At 39.7% G+C, this 25,177-nt stretch overlaps 2 protein-coding genes across 7 annotated transcripts; one reads left to right on the top strand and one right to left on the bottom strand.

Annotated features, from left to right (window-relative positions):
- The first annotated feature begins 530 nt into the window (after window positions 1–530).
- Window positions 531–8,431, top strand: LOC116255399 (two-component response regulator-like APRR3). 3 transcript variants are annotated; one of them, XR_004172856.2, is made up of 9 exons: window positions 531–870; window positions 1,019–1,180; window positions 1,284–1,414; window positions 1,516–1,671; window positions 2,026–2,188; window positions 2,281–2,722; window positions 6,612–7,386; window positions 7,612–7,843; window positions 7,952–8,431. XR_004172856.2 is itself a non-coding variant. In XM_031631206.2 (8 exons), exons 1-8 carry the CDS (start codon window positions 630–632, stop codon window positions 7,723–7,725), a joined length of 2,184 nt encoding a protein of 727 aa, XP_031487066.1. In that variant the 5' UTR covers window positions 531–629; the 3' UTR covers window positions 7,726–7,920. The 3 variants fall into 3 exon arrangements, 1 of the variants encoding a protein (XP_031487066.1); XR_004172855.2 differs by having other exon boundaries at window positions 7,947–8,431; XM_031631206.2 differs by lacking the exon at window positions 7,952–8,431 and having other exon boundaries at window positions 7,612–7,920.
- A 1,038-nt stretch (window positions 8,432–9,469) lies between these two features.
- LOC116252999 (serine/threonine-protein kinase Nek5-like) lies at window positions 9,470–20,730 on the bottom strand. 4 transcript variants are annotated; one of them, XM_050078929.1, is made up of 15 exons: window positions 19,594–20,730; window positions 19,434–19,500; window positions 19,274–19,339; window positions 18,615–18,661; window positions 18,462–18,507; window positions 18,240–18,320; window positions 17,010–17,052; window positions 16,856–16,905; window positions 16,001–16,082; window positions 15,845–15,894; window positions 15,340–15,413; window positions 13,808–13,859; window positions 12,748–13,728; window positions 11,955–12,594; window positions 9,470–11,735 (listed from the first exon to the last, which is right to left on the bottom strand). In XM_050078929.1, exons 1-15 carry the CDS (start codon window positions 19,689–19,691, stop codon window positions 10,294–10,296), a joined length of 3,819 nt encoding a protein of 1,272 aa, XP_049934886.1. In that variant the 5' UTR covers window positions 19,692–20,730; the 3' UTR covers window positions 9,470–10,293. The 4 variants fall into 4 exon arrangements, with proteins under 4 accessions (XP_049934886.1, XP_049934892.1, XP_031483548.1 ...); XM_050078935.1 differs by having other exon boundaries at window positions 12,393–12,594; XM_031627688.2 differs by having other exon boundaries at window positions 9,470–12,594; window positions 19,594–20,729.
- Window positions 20,731–25,177: the final 4,447 nt, after the last annotated feature.

Raw genomic sequence — 25,177 nt, 5'->3', positions numbered from 1 at the left:
AGGAATGAATGAAACAATCACGTTTCTGTAATATGGCCTAAAAATGTGGACCAAATAAAAAAAATGGGAACGTGCGGAAAATATCTGAAGAAAGAGTGGGGGAAACGGCGCCAGGTGGTGGAAGGGCCATCGCTGACGTGGCTGATATTCGATCGCCTCGCGAGATATTTTCTTCTCCCTAGTCGAGTCGCTCCCCCGCCCTTCGTAGCTGAAGTGTCCCCTAATTTATTTAGGAATTTACTGAAGAGTCCTCGTTCCATGGACACCTTGCATACCTGCCATCGAGGGCTTCCGTTCTCCAACCCGTTTTCGGACCCTCAAAAACCCGAATCCAAACGGTACGGTTCTTAACGCCTGAGAATTAGCTTAACAAATAACAAGGCATGGGCAGTTTTGCACGACGACATGTTTGGATCTCAACTCGATTCGGTTGGGTCATTTTGGGGATGGCAGAACCGAAATTTTTGTTGTGTCTGCTGGATGGAGTAGAGTGTCTTCTATCCCACCGAAAATGGAAATTTAAAGAAAGCAAAATTTTCCGGTATGATCTTTCTCTCTCTGCAGGAGGACGCCGGAAAAGCTTTGGGCTCGGGCGCACATGCTAGGCTTTTCGGGCATTCCGGCGGCGCATGGACCGTAGGGCCGGGGAGGATACGGCGGAGCCGCCGGATGTCACCGGAACGTCGGCGACGGAGGAGGCCGCCCGGCCTGTGGCGGCGCCGAGCACCGGGGCCGCGCCGCGGGCGGGGGGGCGGATCATTCGGTGGGATCGCTTCCTTCCATGGCGGTTCCTCAGGGTCCTGCTCGTCGAGCATGACGATTCCACGCGCCAAATCGTCACCGTCCTCCTAAAAAAATGCAGCTACCAAGGTCTCTTTCTCTGTCCATCTCTTTCTCTGTCTCACTCATATCTAGGATCCTGTCTATGCGTCGTTATGTGGAGCCTATGAGATTGTAATGGGCTTTAAGGTTTCCCGAACGCGTCAGAATTTGAGTGATTTTATGGATCTTGGAGCAGTCGTGGCAGTGGCCGACGGGCTCAGAGCGTGGACAATCTTGAAGGAGGGGCATTACAAGGTCGATCTTGTGCTCACTGAGGTTATGACGCCATCGCTATCCGGAATCGACCTCCTATCCAAAATTATGGGCAACGATGTCTGCAAGAATTTGCCCGTTATCAGTAAGCATTTGATTTTGTCAGAGTTAGATTCTATGATTGATTGCACGAGAATATTTTTGATAAAATTTGTGCGTTTCTCTTGGATTGTTTGGGGAATCGGTAGTGATGTCCTCGCACGACTCGATGGGCATAGTCTTCAACTGTATGCTCAAAGGTGCTGCCGATTTCCTCGTGAAGCCCGTGCGCAAGAATGAGCTAAGGAATTTGTGGCAGCACGTGTGGAGGAGACGATGTGTAAGATCTTTACTCATGCATATTGAATTTCTTATTGATGACCTCGACTGTCAAATAAATGTCACCTTGAATTGATTAGTGGCAAATTGCATCCATCTCAGTCTGGTAGTAGCGGAAATTGCTTTGGCAATGAAATTCCTGGCCCGGGCAGGATCGGTGCGATTTCGGACAATAACATAGCTAGTAACCGTATGAGTATAAATTCTGATAACAGCCTGAAAACCGGACAAAGCTGTGAGAAGGGGAGTGATACTCAGGTGATATTCCTAAAGTCATCAAATAGATAATATTCTTTTATTTTCTGTGTGCTAGCAGTTTGAAAATATATGTTTTCCCAAGATCGTTTGAGTTATCTTTTGTGCTTGTTAAGACCGAGGACATGAGTTGTATACGGTGCAACTTTGTCCTTAAAAAATGTGTGAACATGATAGACATGATATGTTTATGAGAAACTATCTCAGTAGCTATTCTCGAGTTTCAGCGGTCAGCCTCTTGCTTATTTTTGCTCAACATTGTTCAATTTTGATTAATTGTATTTCATAAGTAGTATAAGATTTTTCCGGAGGTGCCATGTTCTTTTCGTTGACTTATTCATCCCATGATTTTCCAAGAGTTCTTGTGGGCAATCTGACACTCCAAGCAGAGGACTTGAAGGTTTGCCTCATGAGACAGAGGACAAGTCTCTCCATGATGAAGCACAGCTACATGCAAGTAAACCTGATTTGAAATCGGAAAAGGAATATGCAGCTTCAACAATTCATTTGGTAGATGATGGTATATTCTTATTCTTCATTTTGTTTGGTAGAAAGGAAAAAGTGCTCTCCTGGTTTGCAGACTATTGTACATCAACAGTTCCTGTCTTGCAGATACGTCGAAATCATTTGAACAAAAAGTGTCACTCCCGAGTCAAGCAACTTCATCCTCTAAACAGGTCCAAGGAAGCAAATCTGGTGATGAATCTGCATTTATACTGGAGAATGCAGGTTCCACCAGCTGTAAAGAGGGTTCTAATGATCCTGAATTCGACAATGATCTTAATGATGGATGCTCAAAGGAAGTCATTGATTTTGTTGTTGGAACTACTGGTCAACAAAAACACGAGTGCGAGGGCCCGGATAATGTTTCTCGTGTGGCTGGGCTTCTGGTTGGAGAAGAACAGTTCTTGAGTCAGAATGAAAATGCGCCTAAGGTTGTTGCCAAGCCATGTTGGGAACTTCCCCTCAGAAGGCCGCTTTTTGGTAGCTTAGATGAGCAAGAGTTTCAACACAAGCATGTCCTAAACCATTCCAATGCCTCTGCATTTTCTAGGTCAGTTCTGTTCTCTTGTCTCAATCTTTTTTGTTTTCGTTTTGAGTCACTTACATAGAAAACAAAAGCATTGCACTTCAGCCTTTAAGAAGCATTCTCACATCAAACTTCAGTCTATTTGTTGTGCGGCTTGCGGATTATCTAAGTAAGATTAAGAGTGGACATGATGTGTTAAAAAAAGGAAAATACATATTTTGTTTGTGCCAGAGAAAACTTTCAGGATGAAGCTAGTCAAGAAATCAATAAGTCGGGCTGGTCTTGTGGTAACAATCTGGTAGGACTCGTACCTAACCCCAGCTTGCTTTGTGCATATCTCTTTAGATGCGCAATGTGAATGGAATAATTGTATCCTCAGTTATGCACAATACATGTTTCCAAAGATATCCTGACTCCTGAGATGAAATGCCTGTCCCTGCGGAACAACCAAAGGAAAGCTTACCTCTTTCTGGTAAGACACGATAAATCATGGAATATCTTTTCCATTTAGGCTTCCCTTTCTGCCAGGATGTCTTCTACGAATTAATGCTAACATTTTAAAGGGCTCTTGTGTGTATGTTCTGCTCAAATTGGTGCCACTTCCATGTTTGCCTTCTGTCTATCCAGACTTGTGGTGGATATATCTCCTGTTTTTCTAGCCACTTAGTTTAGAGCATGCCAAAATAGCTGGGTGAGTTAAGATGACCCATTCAACACAAAGCTGTCTTTGAAATTGCTAATTATAATTTTCACATCAATGAGCAGATATGGTTCTTACTGCTCGAGATATTTCTCTTCTTAGGTACCTCTAGTTCCAATTTTGAAAGCATCACTCATTTGATCTCTTCCCTGGCCTTTGCTTTCCTTTTTGAGCAGAACGATCTAGTAGAGAACTTATTTCTTTCATGTTGACAAACCATATTCTGTTCCCAGCATTATTATCTGGTGAACCATACTTTCATCCAGCTTATAGGCTGGAGAGAATTACATGGAGAAACTAAATAAAAAAAATCCTGACATAGGAGGTGTGACTCTTTTGGTACACATCAATCAGCAACTTTTGTTAATGTACCTTTATTAGGTAAGTAAATTCATTTCTTTCTTTTTATTGACTCTTTCCATTCTTTTAATTTTTTTTTTTTAAATTGTTGGGACTTTCCTAAATTTAACCAGAGGAACAATATGATGCAGGATATTACATGACCACTCTATTGCTTAGACTGATAGGTGATAACCATGATGATGGGTCCTACACTTTTCATCTACATAGATCTTATCTTCAAAAGTAAAGGATGTTATGAAATATGAATCATGCTTAGTGAGTTGCTTAACCATCCTACATGTCATACTTGTCTTTAAACTGTCTTTACCTCCATGAACTTTCAACATTTCACTTCACAATATTGAAAATGATCCTTTTTTATATTTAAGTATGACCAAACCTAGTAAAAAATAGACAAACAAGGTTACAAAAATTTGAATAGTTATATCTAATAGTTGGTGGTTAGATTCCTTCAAAGGAAGACGGACTATCATCCAAGTAATTGAAATGCAAAGTCTAATACAAGTTGGTCAAGCTCCTTAAGACACTGCTTGGAACTAGTCAGTCCGAGGTGGTGAAATCAGTCTTCAAAAAGAAAATCAGTAAAACAAAAAATAGAAACACAATACTTAAAATGTCGGAAGAAGTAAAAGACACTAATGAACAACAATATACATTGGTTATTTACAGTGTTCAATAGTTAGTTCCTTTGAATCCTTGACTGCTGCACTGAAAAAGGGTGAGCCAAGAAAATGCTGAACATGCAAAAAAAATTGCAACAATAACACGCTAAATGATGCAGTAAAATAAGTTAGAACCCGGAAAAGGAAAGAAGAAAAAATTTACAAAAAGGAACATACAGTCTGGGTAAATAACAAATAACTGCTTAAAGTTGTGTTTTGATAACACCCTAAAAACCTGGTTTTGGGAAAACCAAGTTTTCTAACCAGTTTTTATTTTTAAAACCTGGTTTATGTCTTTGGTGACAAGACCTAAACAACGTTTCATTCACTCCCTTTTGAAATTTTCATTTTGTCAAAACTTGGTTTTCCTAGTTTTGACTGTCACCCAAACACACCTTAAACAATGTTTTGCAGGCGAAACACTATTTTGTCTCCAAATCAGCATTTAAGGGTGTCACCAAACATGCCCTTAAAACTTGACAAATAGGCAATTAACTTTTGAAAGGAATTCTCAAAGATTTACCTACTAAAAGGGTACAATAAACTGGTTTCTCGTTATGTAGGCCCTTACAGAATTAACCTATGCATTGGAGAAGTGGCTTATGACTTGCAGTTACCAACAGGAAGTTCCATTCACCCAGTCTTCCATGTGTCCAAATTGAAACCCTGCCCACCACTGCTAGTGAGCAGGAAGCTAGTTCTGCATCAACAATTGAGGAACCAGGTCCCAGGCAACCTTACAGGTGTCTGGGCAGTCGCAAGCTCAAGAAGGCAGGGACACGGGTGACAGAATGGCTAATATAATGGACAGATCATGACAACATTCCAACAACGTGGGAGGCAGCAGAAGATATTCAAGCTAGGTTCCCCACTCTCACACCTTGTGGACAAAGGTGTCTCTTAAGGGTTGGGGGGGTGGATGTTAGACACTGACTATGTGAGTCGGGTTTTTATCAGCTTGGGTCAGTAGATTAGGTCAATACCGACCCTGTTATTCCATACTTATAGTTGTAATGAGGGAGTTAACCCTAATATGGAAATACGATCATACTTCCTTCGCAGAGGCTGGGCTTCTGTTCTGAGTGCGTGAGTTTCAGTTAGCAGGGAGCTAACGAAAAGGGAACATTATTTTTGATATAACATGATAAAGATACCCATTCTAGAGACAAAAGGTATCTTTTGTTGGTCGAGGGAACAAATGATTTGTAAGAGTTTTTGTCATTTTATCAAAGACTAAATTTTCTGTTTGTTGGCAGCTCTTAGAGTTTCTTTCAAAAGTTGAGCACCCGTTTTTAACTTAAACATTGAGTAGTGGTTTGTTATTTTCGCAAGTATTAAACACTTTCTGTAATTTTTCAACGAAAAGAAAGAGAGCCACAGCAGAAATTCAGAACAAAAATCTAAACAGAAAAGAGAAAAAATAAGCTAAAAGCCTAAAAGAAAAGAGAGAGATAGAAAGAAAGAGAGAGCAGAGTTCCTCCCTTCCTATTAAAAGGTTGCAAAAATATTAAACAGAAACTTCGCAAGAAAAGGTTCCCAAAAGATTCTTAAACCTAGTAAAAAACTAGTTGATCAATGACCATACTGTTACCAGCAAGTCAGTTGGCTAGTCATTTTTATAGGCCCCATCAATTTTAAGGCATGGACTAGTCATTTGATGATCCTTGATCCGAAGGTTGATAAGAGACTTTGCACATCTATTTTGCTTTTTATCTGTGGTGATTCTGTGTACTTCATGTGAGCAACTTATCTATAACAAGATTCAGTTATATTCAAAAGAAAAGGTATGAGCCAACATTAATGTGAGACAATATTGCTTTAATATTGTATAAACTGATAAACGTTTTTTTGGGTTATCAGTACCTAAAGCCCAATCACGGCTTCTCACTGTTTGCTAACTTATTATTTGTGAATTTCCTGTAATAGGAACTATTCTGGTTAAGAGAAGTGCTTAACATGATCAAGCTACCATTTCTTGTCTCCTGCTTGCTGCTTTCAACTTGTATAGTGTCCATTTCTGGCTTCTCAGTGTTTGCTAACTTATTTATGAGTTTCTGATAATAGGAACTGTTCTTGGTTTAACAGAAATGCTTAACACGATGAAGCTACCATTTCTTCCTTGCTTGCTGTTTTTATCTTGGAGGTATCACATCTATATTTCATTTCTGAGTACCTTTTTTTTTCTAAGGTATGGAGATAAAGGAAATCATCATGGTTACATGCGGAATTGTGACAGTGACAGACAATTTGATGCTAATGTTGGTCCTGTTGATTTTGCTTGTAAAGCAATCATCAAATCGCCTGAAGGAAGTGCATGTGAAGCTGTGGCATCTTGTCAACATGGTAAAGGGGAAAATTTAGGCTTCTGTGTGGTTGGACCTTCAGTTGATGACTCTGATTCTAGTTGCAGAATAACCAAAGAAGTAGTATGCCCTCATGCTCAAGTTGGTGTGGTACCCTTGCCTATTCCAGTTGGAGCAATTCCTTTCAACGGCTTGTGTACCAGCTATGGTGCTCTGTTGCAGCCGATTTTTTATTCAGAATCTGGTTTGGCATGGCATCATCCTATAGATAAAAAGGTAATGGAGAAATATGATGTAAAGCATGCTTATTATGGCGAGCTGCACGCTGAACATGAGCATCATTCAGATGACCATAACCAAGGGCTAGTGGAACAAGAGGTTGCTCAAGACTCTGCAATTGTTGTGGGCGGAATACCTTCATCTGCCACTGGTCTTGCTCGAAATGCAAGTAGCAGAAGTGATCCCACTGACTACGGAAGTAATCATAATGTTGAAGATGGAAGTGCAGCTGCTGACAATGGTGCCAATTTTGGAACTAATAATGTTGATATCTTTGAAGCCAGTAACAGTACGATGATGGATCATGATCGTAGTACACATCGAGAAGCTGCCTTGACTAAATTTCGCCTAAAAAGAAAAAACAGATGCTTTGAGAAGAGGGTAAGCTCTCTCTCTTTCTTACTCTCTCTCTCTTGTTTGCACGCTCTCTCTCTCTCTCTCTCTCTATATATATATATATATATATATATAGAGCATCTCGATCGTCGTACTTTCTTTTGACCTTTCACAAAGAAAATGGTTGCACCAGTTGTACAACTTTAATAGGTGGAAAATATAGTACCTTGTTTTCCAGTACACCTGAAGCCCGATAATCATGTTCCACAGGTCAGATACTACAGCAGGAAGAAATTAGCAGAGCAACGGCCACGGCTGAAAGGACAGTTTGTGCGTCAAACAGTTTCTGAGACGAAGAAAAAAGGGGCAATTTCTGACGAATGACTCAAAAGGGTCATCCTAAAATCAATCGGAAACATATCTAGCTTAAAAATTGTCTTCTGCGACTTGCCTGCATGCATCTTGGCTCCTGGCTGTTGAAACGTTTCAGCTTCTTAAAGAGGTGTAATATGGTGTAACTCTATTGTGCAATTCATTGGTCATTTATAAAATTAATTTAGTGATTTTCTCATTTTGTAATGATCGGTCCCATCGCCATTTTGCAGTTTAGTTTCTCCACTGACAACCCTTTGCAAGAAGTCATAGATTTTCAAGGCTGCAAGCTGATATAATCGGCTGATGAAGAAGACCCCAGTCTGGTTAGAGGCTTAAAGCTTGTAGACTGTCTCTATAGTTCCTGGCATGTCCAATCTGCAAGCAAAGGGTTTCTTTCTTCGTTGTTCTTGAGGAAGGGCCTTCGTGTTGAAATTTACTTTTGTAGTTTCAGCGGCGTCCAGATTTTTGTGTTCATATGTTTTTGAACCAGGGTTTCTCATCGCAGATTCAAGATTTTTTGGCATGTACGTGTTTCCTATTTCATGCACACACACACACACACACTCTTGTATGCACCTATTTCCTACTATAGAAAACTATAAGCTTAGATTGTCTTTTTCTTTATTCGGTAAACTTTCTAGATGTGTTCAGCATATTTTTCCGGACAGAAACTAATAGTATAGCTTTTTCACTCGAGAAGTATATAGCTTTTTCACTCGAGAAGTCTCTACATTGTGAGCCTTTGGTTTTTTGCATATCATACATGCTACAAGCCTTGTCTTACTAAATAATGCCTCACGGAGTTAATGGTATCAGCTGGATCATAGTTGTGCAGTTGAATTGAATAGTTGTGTGAGTGAAACGCCCCAACAAAACTGGTTTTCCTTTTCTAAAAAATGGTATTTTGGTCATTCCATACCCCTACTTTTTTTCAAGCATCTTCGTCACTTCATGGACCTGGAAACACTTTTCACCTTTTCTGCTTCATCTTCCATTCAATGCTTGATCATTAATTGCGCAATATATCTTGGTCAACATCCCTTAAGCTCCATGTTAGGTCTGCAGAAAAATTGTTGAACTTTCACAAAGGCACGGTCAGGATATTGGCAAGTTTCTCCCTTCATTCAACTCTCTTTATCTTGCTCCTGTTGTGGTTGAGGTTAAGGCCTTTGATAAGGCAATTGGCAGATGGTGAAATTTCTGTACTTCTCAAGGTAGCTTTGTCAGGATTTTCTGGACTCTTGATGTGCTCCGATTGTAAAGAGTAAGATGTAACTGAGTTACGAACATATCTATTTGGCAATATGTATATATAGTAGCTACAGAGACAACAATAGTGATGAGCAATTTTTGAAATGTGAAGTGACAATATTTAATAACTTCTGTTTGCCTCTTTTTTCTGGTAATTGGTCCGCCATGGCATAATGCACAGAGCAAGACACGTTAAGGCGCAAGTAAGAAAACAAAGGAAACGAACAAGGTGTGCTCTAACAAATGTACACCATCCCGCAACTTAATGTACCACCGAAGAATACTGATTCATAATAAAGCGGTGATTTTAATAGTGATCCTTTTAACATTAGAGGTGAGGAACTTCAGTTTTTTGTGTGAGAAAAGAGCAAGCTTTCAGGTTCAATATGATGAAGAAAATGGTGCCCAAGTTATGAACTGGCAATACATTAATTCATGTTGTTCAGGGCACAACTACCATTTTCTACATTGTGTCAAGAACTGACAAATGGGAAACCAGAAATTGAGCTTGCAGCTGAAATCAAAGAATTGAAAGATTGTACGAAGACAGAAACCACTGTGCAAATCTGGTCAAGCTGAAAAAAAGAAAGCAACAGAAAATAACGAGGAAATTAAGGGATTTTCCCCAACCCCTGTAACTCGAGCTCAAGTTCTTCTGGTTGTGTAGCGCAAACTGTACACTTCCACATGTTTGCAGCACTTGTTCAAGTTATTTGCAAACATGAGAAGCTTCTCGTGTCTCAGAGTCTCTCTTGAGAAAATAAAAATACAGTACCGTATGAAAGTCAGCAACTGGTCCAAACCTGCTACCGACTTTCAGAAGGCAGAAAGATGTTCTCAGATGCTTAACTTTCCCAAAGTTGGCAGTCCAGCTCTAAGCCATGAAAAGACATTGGACCATATCATGTGAACCACACTTCCAGGCTTTCGATTTCTTAAGTTAGAGGACGAACGACCAAGAGAATCATAACCTAAGAAACTCAGTATCCTGGAAGCCACCGTTAACTCAATTCACAAGGCAGAAATACGTTCGCAGGTGCTTGACTTTCCCAAAGTTAGCAACCCAGCTCTAAGCCTTGAGAAGACAGTGGACCATATCATGTGACCCACACTTCCAGGCCTTCAATTTCTCAAGCTAGCGAACGAATAACCAAGAAAAGCATAACCTAAGAAACTCAATATCCAGGAATGGCCGATTACTGGGAAGCTTGGGTGAAAAGAAAACCTGTGGAGTCAAGTGTAGACCACTTGACACTTGGCAGGCTAAGAAAGAAGACCTTCTATTGGAATGGAAACCCGATCATGGACTTGTAGTCCACCGTTAAGTCAAGCATGACGTCCAGGAGTCCCCTCATTCATCCCCTTTAAGCTTTTTGCCAACCATATAGCTGTCTCTCTTGGGGAAACCTTGTCCTTCCCAAATGGTCTTAGGACCACCGCAAGCTCGTCAAGACGCTTCTGCTGTAGCAGGTCTGCAGAGAGCTCCAGGAGCCCTTCAAGTGCATCTGCTCTCTGTCTGTATGAATTAACATCCAATGGTTCCCTCTCTGGATTCTCGTCCTTGTCTGGAATCTCATCTTTGTTTCCCGCGTCGTGAGCCAGACTTGGTTTCACAGATTTGGCTTGCGTGTCCTCACTCACCACATTAATTAGTTTCCCTACGTCCATAATCTGATCCACTGGTTCTAACGTTTGTTGCTCATTTCCTACTCGAAAACTGCTGTGCCTTATCACATGTACGACATCATCAACGGCTGGACCAGGATGTGTTAATGGCTTCTCAGGCATATTACTTTCATTCTCAGGATGTAGAATTGTTGTTGTAGTTGGCATGGAGCAAGAAGCCATATCGGGGAGAGAGGAGCGAAGTTCTGTTACAGTGAATTTGTCATCCCCAGTCGGTAGATTAAGATTACCAGATGCAGACTCTGCTTTTTTGCCTTGTTCACTAAGTTTGGTTGCAGAGGGTTCCATTCCAGGAGAAGTGTTAGGCTGTTCGATAGTAGGGGTAAAGAAAGGCTTCACTTCATTATTGATGCTGACACCATCTTGCAGGCCTCCATCTTTTCGTGGTTCGCTGGTTCTTGTCGAGAAAGACTTATCCATGTGCGCGGCTCTGTCTACTGATTGAGACCCGGGAAATGCTGTAGATGAGGTAGAATAGGCAGAAGGATCTGGTTCAGGAATTTTGCTTCGAAAGTGAACTTCATAATCAGGAACAGGAGGCATACAACATGGGTTGCTCCAGTCACTCTTTGTGCCAAGCTCCAAATCTTGCATCACTGGCTGAGAAGTTAATTTCAAACAACTATTAAGAGTTTGTACTTCAAGACACGGGAGCGTAGGAGAACTTTCTTTTAAGAGGTGATCGCTGTAACTTGACATTTTCTGTACTTGTCGTTGCTCCTTTCCTCTTGTAATGCTTGAAACCACTGCAGAAAATTCAAAATCCTGCTCGCTCCCACATGACGATTTGGAACTTAGGCCATCTGTTCGTGTATGTCTGCTAGATTTCCTTGAACCTTTCTCAACGTCTTGGTCGATCTCACCTATTGGTTGCTCCACCACCTCTACACCGGCTTCGGCATCTTTCATCTGTACAGGAAATGGTTTTTTTGCCGACCTCGGAAACGGATGCTGTTGACTTGGCTTCCCAGAAAGTGCATCTTGTGTAACATGCTGTGAGGGTTCAGACAATCGCACTCCTTCAACTCTTGCTTTACTGCTAGATTTCAGTGGAGCTCTCTCAATGTCTTGGTCAATCTCACCTATTGCCTGTTCCACCACCTCTACACCAACTTCGGCATCTTTCGTCTGTACAGAAAATGGTTTTTTTGCCAACCTGGGAAACGGATGCTGTTGACTTGGGTTTCCAGAAAGTGCGTCATCCGTAACATGCTTTGAGGGTTCAGACAATCGCACTCCTTCAACTCTTGCTTTACTACTAGATTTCAGTGGAGCCCTCTCAACGTCTTGGTCAATCTCACTTATTGGTTGCTCCACCACCTCTACACCAACTTCGGCATCTTTCATCTGTACAGGAAATGGTTTTTTTGCCAACCTGGGAAACGGATGCTGTTGACTTGGGTTTCCAGAAAGTGCATCTTCCCTGACAAGCTTTGAGGGTTCAGACAATCGCACTCCTTCAACTCTTGCTTTACTGCTAGATTTCAGTGGAGCTCTCTCAATGTCTTGGTCAATCTCACCTATTGCCTGTTCCACCACCTCTACACCAACTTCGGCATCTTTCGTCTGTACAGAAAATGGTTTTTTTGCCAACCTGGGAAACGGATGCTGTTGACTTGGGTTTCCAGAAAGTGCGTCATCCGTAACATGCTTTGAGGGTTCAGACAATCGCACTCCTTCAACTCTTGCTTTACTGCTAGATTTCAGTGGAGCTCTCTCAATGTTTTGGTCAATCTCACCTATTGGTTGTTCCACCACCTCTACACCAACTTCGGCATCTTTCATCTGTACAGGAAATGGTTTTTTTGCCAACCTGGGAAACGGATGCTGCTGACTTGGCTTTCCAGAAAATGCATCTTCCGTAACATGCTTTGAGGGTTCAGAAAATCGCGCTCCTTCAACTCTTGCTTTACTCCTAGGCGATCCATCCAATGCAGGCAACTGTGAAGAGGAAACCAAAAAACAATAATGATGGGATGATGAGACTTCCCCGTTGAAGGTTAACATGCTAGCCCAACAGCGGCATATTGTCCAAGATACACAAACAAAAGTCAAAGTCAGAGAAGTCAAAATAAGAAAAACTTATCCTCTCACCGCATGCTTCAATGAGTGCACCGTTGGTGTCTTTTTAGCTGGATCAGCATTAGCTTTAGATACAGCAACAGCCTTATCATTACTATGCATTGGTGAGCAAGGCGTTGAAGCAGAAGTCTTGGAAGCAGTAGATAGTGCATCATTATCCTTTTGGTTTGGTACTCCACTGCTCTTGGGACGACTGCTTCTAACAGGTGAGCTATTTTCCCTAGCCCTGGCCTGCTCCTTCAAAGCAACCAATATGGTCTTCACATTTTTTGTTGGCTTTTCATCAGCTTTCGTTTTGTTATCATCACAAGGAGACTTGGTTCCGGATTGCCTTTCTTCTGTAGTTCTGACGCTTGGGGCAGAACTTTCTTTTGACGAACGAGATGACCTGACTGGTGATTTAGTGCAGCTGCTAGCGGAGTCCATTAGATCATCAATTACATCTCTTGCTGTCCCATTAGCCTTGTGGCCATCAATCCCAAGACAGTGATTGATCTTGGAACGACTGCTTCTAAGAGGTGAACTGCTCTCCCTAGACTTGGCTTCCTCTTTTAAAGCAACTAATATGCTCTTTACAGTTGGTGGTTTTACATCAAGTTTACGTTTGTGACCATCATGACAAGCACTGGTCACATGTGGCTTTTCTTCTGTACACTTGATGCTTGAAACAGATTTATCATTTGATAAATGAGATGTTTCGACTGGTGAATGAGTGCAGCTGTTAGCACAGTCCACCAAATCACTATTTGAGCTTCTTGTTGTTTCATTAGCCTTCTGGACATCAAGCTCGAGACCGTTACTGCCTTTTCCACTAGAGAGTACACTCTCCCTGTCACTGCTACATTTGCTACTATTTTCACTTCTGGCCATGCTGTGATTGTGATGGATACTGCGCATGGGCTTCTCGGGTGCAGCGGATGCTATAGTATCCATGGATGCGCGACATTGATCAACATATGGTTGCAAAAAAGGATGCCTCAAAATTTCCGATGCCTGTCAAATTAATTGCCTATTACAAAAATAAAAGAAAATGAATATGGCTTCGGTGAAACACTCGGAGGCTAGAACTTACACTAGGTCGATACTCTGGATTTTTTCTCAGCATACTCTTGATAAGTGTTTTCCTGCATTTTATAGCACACAGTAATTCTTCTCATCTGCTCTATATAACAGAATCCAGGCAATACAAACAAGCGATGTGGTGGCTATTGAGCAATGCATAAGGAGAAAAAAAAAAGTTTTTGTTAGGTTTTTGCAGCCATACAAGATGCAGTAGGATGAAGAAAAACCCGTCAAGGGATGTTTCAAAGCACTTTTTTCTATCATTCTTGAAAGATAAAATGTGAAAGGTACCGAAAGAACATGAAAAAGTGGAAAGTATCGCTGTGGACGAAAGTATAATTTTTTTTTTTGGCACCTCATCCATGTAGAAGAAGACGACTGACAAGAAACTGGCCTAGTTACATTTCCTTGGGGCATGTGGTTCATAGAATAATTGAAAATTGCCAATCCAAATCAGACTATTTGATTAAAGTAATTTGAGGGCTAAAACCATAGCCACAAATATCATTCTCAGGTTTGTAGCAGCAAGGTTTTTCTCAGGTCTTTTTTGGCAAAGTTGCTTTTCTCAAGAACATTTCGGGAAAATCTTGGCAAATTTTTGAAAAATGAAAAAAAAAATCCTAAAAGTTATAAGACAAATAAGAAAATAATATAATGACCACTGTAAGAATGATACTAAATAATTCAGTTCAAGTTAAAGGTGAATCCATGATGTCACTAACGTTAAAGAACAGAAAAATGGAAGAATAGGAAAAGGACAGAAAAGAAATGCTATAAGAATCTGATAAAATACATTTTTCACGTTTTTTTTCAAAAAGACGCATTTTTATCATTTTTCTCGTTAATACTGTGATATTTCGAAAATATCACGATACTTTTGGCTGTGGTAAAAACAGCTAAGTCAAGATAGAGCTACCTTAAGGACAAAAATAGTGAAACTAGAGGTCATTGGTTCATGTTAATGCAGTGTAAATACACTCATTTGAAGGGCTAAATGCAGTATTGTCAATCCCTTTTAATGTAATACTATGTTGGCCGAAGGTTTTTCTTTTCTCTCACCTAGTCTTCAAATATAACTTCAACATAATGTTTAGCCCCATAAAATTCACGTCCGGCACAGAAATTTCATGCACATACAGAAAAGGCACATGCATGACTTTGATGAGTGCTTACCAGAGTTTGTGCAAAGTCATCCATTCTAGCATGGATAGAGTCTTGCATGGACTGAATCAGTCCACAGAAATGCAAAATTTTTGAGGACAAAATAAACAAAAGCTTAAGCCCCAAACTTTTTGAATAAGTGGGATTACACTTGAAATGTGGATGACTTTGTGGACTTTGGCATCATGAATACCAAATGACACCAGAAAAATGACTTAAAGAAAATGGGAACATGATTTCACGTCAACACATCAAGTAAGAAAGGCCTCTTTCAAACTATTTGTGTTTTTTAGGTCGTGTTTGAAGCTAATGACTAAAACCAATACTCTAATCCTGAGAATCAAAGAGGGCAGCAAAAGACATAAGGCTCTACATACTTACAAAGAAGAAGAATAACATGGCGGCAGTGGACCAATTGAGGAACGATTTATTTTGCTAATAAGCCCAGCCATATCCTAAAGATGAATAGGAACACAATTAGAGACATATATGACAAAAATATCAAATTTAGGAAGAAGCTAGATCACCACTATTGAAACTTGAAGTTTCTCTAAGTGACAGTTATCGTTCACCGACGAGAAATACAGCACTATGTTTCACCAAGGAATAGTGAACACAATGTGCAGATCTTCTTACATGTCTGGCATTTGAGGAAAATTTTTGAAGTGTATTTTGCAGTCAAGTTGTGTATTTACATGCCTGAAGCAGGCTATTCTTTGTTAAACCCAAGACAATTTCAAGAACATTTTCTTGATAGTTTATTTCATTTTCAGCCTACTTCATTTGAAGTTTATTTCTCCAGGAAAGAAAACTATTGAGTGTCCTAGAAATATATCATATTTATTGGTTATAGCCCGTTGCACAGGTATATGATAGAAAGACTTACAAAAGCTTTAAATGCTGGACGATGTGCAGCAATCTCATACATACAGCAGCCTGTGAGACGACATGAAATCCAATTTCAAATACCATAGTAAAAGATAAGCTCATAACAATGGAACACACATACATACACATGCACATGGAGAGAGAGAGAGAGCACCTAGAGACCAAATATCAGATTTAAAACCATATGGAATGTCTGCCAAAAGCTCTGGACACATGTAATTAGGAGTTCCCACTACCTGCAGAAATTATTAAAAGAGAAAAAAAAGAAAGAAAAAAGGTGTCATCAGCTACCAACGTTTCCTTCCATTTATTACCAACTTGAAAGTTGAAACAAAAGAATTAATTAGTAATGTGGTAAATGTTTCTTAAAGGTACAAAGCCAGGATTAATATTACATTAGAGAATCAATATCATAAGTGCCACAGAGAAAAAACCAATAATAAAGTATTGTCTTTAAAGAGTCATATAAGCACATGTCAAATAGGTCAAACCACCAGAGAAATCAAAGATCAACTGGAGAACCGGAATTGCATAATTTTATCATAGCAAATGCAAGGACATCATACACAGGCGAAATTTTGTAGACTCAAAAGGCTCAGAGACCAAGCAACTAAGAAGGAAAAAATAAGTTAATGCGTATGAAGGGATGTCCTACTCATCGAAAAAGGATGTACCTATGCATCTTTATCACGGACAATAGCACACATAAAAGATAAAACTTCCGAATATGAAGAACAATAATTTCAAGGTGATGCCTGTATCTGTGACATCTTTCAATGCTTGTTACTTGACTTATGGCGCAGGCATATATTTACCTCTAATACCTCTAACATATTTACATAAGTTCGTACACACAAAAATCTGAAATAGAGTATACTAAGGAACAAATTAAAGGATACTGTCCCACTGATTCAGTGAGAGAAAAATAATGAACAGAAGAAAGATACATATTAACAGTCTGCTGAATTGAGGTCAACTAAAAAAACAAAATCAAGAGCAAATGACATACAGAAGATGCCAAATCGTCTGCCTTTAAAGTTTTAGCAAGTCCAAAGTCACCTGCAAATGGGAAGAAGGTAAGATAAAGAATACCCAATTCCACCGACAACTTAGAATTGCAGATATGTGAAAGCAATCTTTGCCATTGTTGTAGAAGCACTTACCAAGACGAACATCATGTTCCTTAGTGAGGAATATATTGGAGCACTACAAGGCAATGTTAAAAGGAATCAGATTTTATACTTTCAATGCACAAATAAGTGAATAAATTAGTAATGCAGCTTCTAAAGACAGGCTCATGCAAGTAGCAGCTCAGGTATCCGATATAGGAACAAATGTAGATATAAAATTCTTATAGTCCATGTCATTAGAACATTCACTTTCCTTATTTATCCTAGGAGCATGTGAGCTTCCACTGAGACTGGCAATCAGCACCATGAGCTGTGCCAGACTATCAAAATTTTAGAACATCAAAAGTTCAAACATTTTGAAACACAAATTGAAAGTGGTGAACTAATCTTTTTTTATCTCATTCACTTATATGTCATTCACATGGGTCAGATAACCGTAAAGAGCGCAAGATAAAAGCACTTTTCTCCTTTCATGTAGGAGTGTAGGACTAACTTTGAAAATGCATACCTTGAAACATTTGGGTACATCATTGTTGCTAATGATGATGATGGTTTTCAAACTGCAATCAACCAAGGTGGATGCATATCATATAAGGCACCATATAACTTGAGATGATGTTTCCAAGTGAGTGGGACCATGCAAATGTACCCGAGAGAAATTTGCTTTGATGTATTCTTGCCAAATTCGTTCTGTACATCTTCATACTTAAAGTCTTAAATCGATTCCAAAGCCAAACATTTTAAATAAATAAAAAAAGCACATAAAAGCTTTTAGTCAGTTTCCTTAAATTAATACGAAAAAAAGAGCATATGAAAGCTTTTAGTTAGTTTGCTTAAAATGTGTTCATAATTATCTAAGGGTGGAACATGCTTGTATTTATGCCAGGCGATCCCACAATATAGCCAATTTTTAGGAATAAGAAAGTCAAAAGCAACTTCCTGGAGTTATTGACAGTTGGAAGTTATTTGAACAAATGAAAGATTGTGTTCCAATCCCAACAACTTTGTGTATCCTCACATGATTTCCCCAAGATATTTCTGAAGTTCGAAACACAGTTTAGAGCAGTTTCAATTCCTTCCATTTATGGTTATGCCGACAGAAAGCTTTCCTATTAAAACCTTCTGATGCTCCTTCAAAAATGAGGTGACACTATCACATCAAGAGGCAATGTGATCAGATTCATGTGAGTACGCAAGTTGGTAAACAAGAAGAAGCACTCTAGCAGAAATCAAATTTTAGGAATCTAATTACCAGAAACCAACCTTGAGATCCCTATGCAGGACAAAGTTTGAATGTAAGTACTCCACCGCCAATAAGAGTTGCGTAAACCATTTGCACAGTTTCTGGACAGTGTTGACAAAACACTTAGCATGACAAATTGAGAATGGCAACTAGGAAGTGATAAATGCAAGAACCAAGCATAAAACAATTAAATGCCAATCTGATCAACATTGATATCCCTGGCTAAATCAAGAAGGGTATACCTCCTCTGGGAATAAGTCACCATTTGATTTCTTCATTAACTCCGCCCTAAAAACAAGCAAATAATAATGCTAAGAACGACTTCTCATGAAGTAGCAAGTCATTTCAGTGGTATGAGTATTGAGCAACCATTTCTGGTAAGAAGTGGCACTTACATGTCTCCACCTTCACAATAGCCTGTGATAATGCACACGTAGCAACCCTATGTCACATATAAGCTCACATAAGTTATTCCTAAAGAGTTCAATTGATGTACAAGAAAAGGACAAAACATTATAAGCAGTACGACTATGTCAACCTAAAAATTAATATGTTTCCAAAAGCCAAAACGATGAACTTTTCCATTGATTGCAGGAGAAGGATACCGATATAAGTCACTATCTTGAACTGTTTGCAGAAGGAAATCAGTGCCAACCACTGAAAGGCCGTCACTACTACTATATATAGCTTATCCTCAAACTGGTAATAGACAAGATGAAACCAATTGATCAGTTTATGCCGGAAAAATCAGCACTCTGTAGTTTTTTTTGCTATAATTAGGGTAACTACAGGAACACTAGAACCTGAAGTTAATGAGCCTGACACTTCGGGCTTGGCTCCAAGCAGAGCAGCCACCCGTATTGCATAGTCTACCAACTACAGGTCAGCTAAGTTGATTTCGCTATTGCTCAAAGTTATCACTTTATAGCCCCAGGGTCCATGTGAGCATAAACGATCAACGAACTGACAAACCATCTATGAAGCGAGACGCACATAAGAAGAAGAATCTACTCATTAAGTTATGAGCCGCCTGGAGTTCAAAATGTATTTATACCTTCTCCACCCATGCCTCCTTGAATTCTACAATGTAAGGATGCTGAATCCGTGCAATAAGTGCCATCTGCAGCAAGTAAATGGCAACCATGCGCGGTGTTGAAATCAAGGACAACGATCAACCAAAATAGCCACCAGTACCTAATAATATGATGCCTTACCTCCTGGTGAGCGGATCTCCTGCAACGTTCAGTTTGTCGTGCCAGTCGTATCTTTTTAAGAACATACCTGAATTTTAAAGGTAGAAGCACCGGTTAGAGTAAAGACGAAAATTATAATCCAAGACAGAAAAAAATAGAATAGGAAACGGAGAGCACTTACTTCTGCTTCTCTGCCTTGTGATTTACAAGGATTGCTGCACCAAATGCTCCCCTGCCTATCCGTTCCATTACCTCATACTGATCCATTCGTGATTCCATAATGCCGGCAAGCCAGCAAACCCAAAAATCAGCTAAAAGACGATTCCCTACCGAGATTATGACTGGACTTCTTCAAGTTGTCGTTGAGAAAGCAGGATTTCCATAGGAAATACTTGAAGCTACACGTTGTATGAGATGCTGGATCTTCAATATGATTACACCACTTTCTAACCGAAACGTTTGCCGAAAAACGGAGTAATTAAACGAAATCTTGACGCAAGCACTAATAACAATAAAATACGCCAGAGCCACCCCACTCCGGACTGTGGGAAAAATAATCCCTCCCCTCCCTCCGAGACTCACTGGATTCACAAAAACGACCTAAATAATCAATTCCTTGATGGGAAAACCTCAATTTAATCTTTCAAAAACTCTCAAGAGTTCGTCATTGTCATCGTCAAAAGTTCAAATTCCCGGGACGACCTGGTCGCCTGAATCCTTACAACAGAAAAAAAAAAGACAAAACACCCAGACGGTGAGCTCCTCGCCTACAACCACAAGCTCCCTCAAAATCTCCAGAACTCTTCAAAACTCCTTCCAGAAACTCAATCGTTGACAGTAGGAGCCAGTCAATTCATGACACAAACGCAAACTTATCGCCGCAAAAACACAGAGACTAGACAACAACAGCTTGAATCGACAAATTCCCTCTCGAAAAGCAATCTCGTTTCCTCAGAGACACGAAGAAGGAAAGCGATTTAATTTCCTTCGCATTCCTCCGATCCTTTCCTTTTTCTAAGAGCGACGGTCGAGCCCCTCCTCTAACCTTCTGGCTGAAAGACAATTTTTCCTCTCTTCCTTGAGATCCTACCAAACGGCGGCGCGAGAGAAGCAGAACGTTCTGCCTTCCCTTTTGCTTAGCCACTGAGACTCAAGAGGATGACTTCTTCAGAGAAGGAAAGGCAGATCCTTACCTCTCATTAAGAGAGAGAGAGAGATCGATCTTGATGTCATTGGCTCGTGCACTTTAATGGCGTCCTCTAATGGACCGAGCCGTGCCACGCACGCCGACACTTCCAGCTGGTCTCTCTCTCTCTCTCGTTACCTTCGTCTTCATGCTTTCATTGGCATCGTGACTCGTTTTATCGCACGTTTACTTTGGGTCCCCTGCTTTCCCAGAAAAACGACGTTGGCCCTTCTAACGTCAACGGTTCCGATATAATCGGATAATTGACCCGAGTCCGAACCCCAATTAAATTAAGTGGCTTTGAGAGGAAACTGGGATCGGGCCAAAGAAACACTGGGGCTTCTCCGGATCCAACTTGTTGAATCCTTATTCGGGTCAGGACTGTGTCGTCATTTTCTTCCAGGTCCACGTCATCCTGGACCTTCCCACTCAGGTAGATGGGCGACGTGGACCTCTCGGGCAGCAGTTCCGAATTGGTGTAAGAACAACCAATCTGACTCCTGTTCGGATTCGATCACTATTTTATCCGACAAAGAATCGGTTGATAGATTTAACATAATTAGTTATTTATAAAACGCCGTCTCTTATTTCATGAGGGACACAATATGGCTTCGAAGGATATATAAATATGAACTATACTTTGATAGTATGTCATTCTCGAACAAAAGCCCATTGTGTAATTTATTTCATTTATTACATCACTAGAACAAAAGCACTTGCATATTGCACCACTATTTCTTAGCTCCGCCATTGGCTTGAAGATGTCAAAAGTTTGAAGAGCATGCATCTGTTTAAGAAAAGCCTTTTACTTTTACACTTTTCTTTTTCATTAAGTTATTATCCAAACTTTAAGACTTTCATTGTATCTGATTGAACCAAATGCTTAGGTGCAAGAATTAACTTGTAAAAGAGATTTGTTCTGAAAACACCATATTCTTATTTCAAAAACCATAAAACTTTTCTTCTAAAATGTGGTCTCCTTGCATAAATTTTCCGCTTCTACCTGTGTACATCACAATGACATGGTTTATTTGATCGTGACTAGTCCCATCCATAAGTTTTAAAATGTTCACGGGATAAAACAGAAAGTGAAAGCTGAGAGAGAGAGAGATAGAGAGGCGCATTAAGGTTTTGTGGGGGTAAAGGGAGCAGGCCATGATCCACTAGAGGGAGTGGACAAAGGCATCTCCTCCCCTCTCCATAATATCATCAGTGGAGGACAATGAGAACCAGATCAGTGTCCATGTGCCCATTAGTCACTGCAGATTCTAGGGCACCGCCCACGTGCTACCTTCTTCTTTCTTCTCTTTCTATCTGTGTCTGTGACTGGTTGGTGTTTTATGAAGGAGAACACTAAAATCACCTTCGGTCAAAGCATTCATGGAAGGGTTCAGCTTTCGAGTATATCAAAAGCGCATTTGGTAACAGGACAAACACTGTGTTCTTCATGAATCTGTATAAAAAATGGACATGATCATGAAATGTCAAATTTATGGAACACTGTGTTGCAGAGAAAGCAAGCAGTATGCCTTCTATGGTACAGGAGGTCACACCGTGTCTTGTTCAGATGAGCAGGCTCAGGAACACCCATGTCCATAAGCCCACATTGCAAACACGAAACAAACCCCTCATAGGGTAACATCTTCTTTTCAAATGTATCATGCATCAAATTCTATTCCAAAATATGTTTGGACTCCTTTGACTGTTCTGTTTGTTAGGTTTTATACTATTTTCTGAATCTTCCATATAGTATGATTTGGTTCATAAATGTATGAGTTAGGTATTTAACATGCAATATGAAGCAAAAGTTTCTTCCAACCTGGCTTTGGCTAGGGGTCGAATAGAAGGAAGCTATTTTGATTGAGTTGTCCTTGTTAGTTGGTAAAAGGTCAAGTTTCATTAATCATTGAAAGGTGCATGTGACGTAGGGAATATAATACCTCTCCAATCTTTTCTGCAAAAGATGAGATGTTTGATAAGACCTATGCACCTTGAAGAACCAATCTCACAAAGTCAAGATCTTGTGCATGAGATGTAAATTCACCCATTTCTTAAAACTCATGAGGGCACACATTTTTTCCATTATTTAACTGATTAGCTTCGGCTTTTTTGGCAGCAACTGAAAGGATTTTACTTACCAGATGCTTCAAATATTCATCTGGCTTGAAGTGGGGAAGATGGAAGTTCACAAAGTGACAATCAGCAAATATAGCCTGATCTAGCAAGCTCCAATGTCTTGGTAACTAGATCAGGACAATAGTATCATATATGTAAAGTCTGTTTTTTTTTCTCTTTCACTGTTTATATATTCCCCTTTATGTGGCACTGTCCAGACTCAGACACAAAGGCCCGAGATTTTTGAGAAGGAATTCTAACTAGGTTCAAACTACACATGATTGTACCCTTCATAGTACCCAACATTTACTACTTTCTAACAGTTTGAACTGGAGCCCAGCTGGTGGGTCCTATTAGATTTTGGCAAGCTTTCTTCTATGGGGATGGTCTGTATTTGGATCAGTTGTTGTACTCTTACATCATACTCAAAGTTTACTGCTAGTGAACAGTTGGGATTTTGTTGGATCTGGACCCACAGTGGGGTTTATTGTGGTTGTTAAAAAACCCTTTTCTTCTATTTCAGTCACATCTGATTGAATACTTTGTGTCGATATTCAAGGTTTTTCCTGTTGGTTAACAGTTTATTTTTTTTTTCTAAAAAAAAAAATTAATGTGGACCCATCTAGCGTGGGCCACTGAGCTTTAAATTTTAGGGTTGGTCGAGGGGGATGCTGCCATCCTAACACCTTGAAAATCTAATCATCTGCTGCCTTGCACAGCAGACTTTTTAGATGTATTTGGAGCATTTTGGCAGTATCTTTTGAGTAAATTCACCATGTGTGGAAAGATAGAGAGAAAAGAAAAAAGAAAAAAATTGACAGTCATCCATGTCAAACAAGCCATGGTTTTGAGGGATTATTTGACAATGAAAACAATATATTATTGTTTCGTGAATCCGTCTGAAAAGAAAAGCTAGACTGAAATAGGCCAAGGGCTGAGTTAAATGCAATAATGAGCGTATCCCACTTTGGTTGCGTCGCCTTAAGAAGTTCAACCGGCATCTTTCTCTTTCTTGGGCATATTCCAAGTGAAAATTATAAATTGGCCTCCCTCTCTCTCTCTCCCCAATAATGAGAATCCTTTTCGAAATCCAGGGACTTCTTTGAAGATAAACGTTGTTCCAGTTCTGATGGTTAAATGGCTGTGCTCTGATCTTTAACTTGCCATGGTGCACTGCCAGTCATACCGTCTGCATCGGTTATAGGAAGCTGCATTCCTTCTTGGTCTCTGTGCTTGAAGTTCACTGGGGATGCCAAAGTCCAGGGATCTTGGAATTCTCACTTCCGCGTGATGCTGCAGTTTTATCGCATTTTTGGTTTATGAAGACTTTACGTCTTGACTTTTCGAAACTTTTCTAAAACCTATTTTCATAAGTGTTATATATACATATATATAATACATTTGTTTAAAACATAAATGACAACTAATATTTTGACTTTAGAGGAGTATTTTATAAGATTGTAATCCATCATTAAGCCAATCAAATGATTCGAAGTCAATCAATATGTAGTTTTCATATTTACTCGTTCTACCTGTTATGTGAACTTTAATTAGCATTGGTGATCTACTACTTACAATCAGTCTGCATAATTTTACAATGACTTAATTTACACATCCCCTAAAATTTATATATGACCAAATATTAGCTTCTTAACATATAATTTCACAGACATCTAGCCTCAAAAATTCATAGTTTTAAATAAAGTTGCATAATTTAAGTGCTTTTTTTTAGAAGACGTGCCATGTCCAGCACGTCCTGGGTCAAAATTTTCCTTCATATGTGGAATGAACAAAAACAGGGCAACGGCGATTCACCTAGTATGAATCTGAACATCTGCTTTATCGTATTTCCTCAAAATGTTTTGGCTTCGAGATTTTGGTATTTACAGTTTGATGGTGAAAAAAAGGATAAGCTGTACAGAATCTACAGATTATATATGGGTGTGGTCTGTGATGAACCCACAATGTAGGATTGTTAGGCAGAATGGAGACTGAGTAACGAGTTATAGATTAGTAAAACATTAAATTTACGCCAATGTTGTTGAAAGCACAACTTTCATTTTCTATGCTTTGCAGGAGCTGACAAATGAGGAGTCAGAATTGGGCTTCCAAGATCCGTTAAAAACGGAAAAACAATGGATATAGAATGGACGGTGAAAATAATATTAAGATGAAAAAGATGACGTGATCTTATTTTCTTTGGATCAAAATTTTTTGGCATGAACTTTCTATTTACAGTCTGTTATGCCCCATTTTGGCAACACTAGCAATCTACCCAAAAATTTGGAGAGATTCATGAAACACTGTAACATAATATTTATGAATTTGCCCCAATTTTTAAACACAATGTTTTATGAATCTGCCCCAAATTTTTGGACAAGTTCATAAAATAATAACAGTTTGTTATCATCACAATGTTCCATGGGCGGAGTTCATCGAACAGTAACAAGAACGGGCCCTTAGT

Source organism: Nymphaea colorata, chromosome 1 (genome assembly GCF_008831285.2).
Source record: "Nymphaea colorata isolate Beijing-Zhang1983 chromosome 1, ASM883128v2, whole genome shotgun sequence".
NCBI lineage: Eukaryota > Viridiplantae > Streptophyta > Magnoliopsida > Nymphaeales > Nymphaeaceae > Nymphaea > Nymphaea colorata.
This window is presented reverse-complemented; position numbering and strand designations above follow the sequence as displayed.

What these genes read in the sequence shown, in the direction of transcription:
- LOC116252999 (XM_031627688.2), bottom strand. Translation starts at nt 19,691, where the DNA reads ATGGAATCACGAATGGATCAGTATGAGGTAATGGAACGGATAGGCAGG. An exon ending in AGGAGGCATGGGTGGAGAAG is followed by an intron (nt 18,662 to 19,273) that starts GTATAAATACAT and finishes TATGTGACATAG; the next exon opens with GGTTGCTACGTGTGCATTAT. An exon ending in TGCACTCATTGAAGCATGCG is followed by an intron (nt 12,595 to 12,747) that starts GTGAGAGGATAA and finishes TCCTCTTCACAG; the next exon opens with TTGCCTGCATTGGATGGATC.
- LOC116255399 (XM_031631206.2), top strand. Translation starts at nt 630, where the DNA reads ATGGACCGTAGGGCCGGGGAGGATACGGCGGAGCCGCCGGATGTCACC. An exon ending in CAAGAATTTGCCCGTTATCA is followed by an intron (nt 1,181 to 1,283) that starts GTAAGCATTTGA and finishes GGGAATCGGTAG; the next exon opens with TGATGTCCTCGCACGACTCG. An exon ending in AATTCATTTGGTAGATGATG is followed by an intron (nt 2,189 to 2,280) that starts GTATATTCTTAT and finishes CCTGTCTTGCAG; the next exon opens with ATACGTCGAAATCATTTGAA.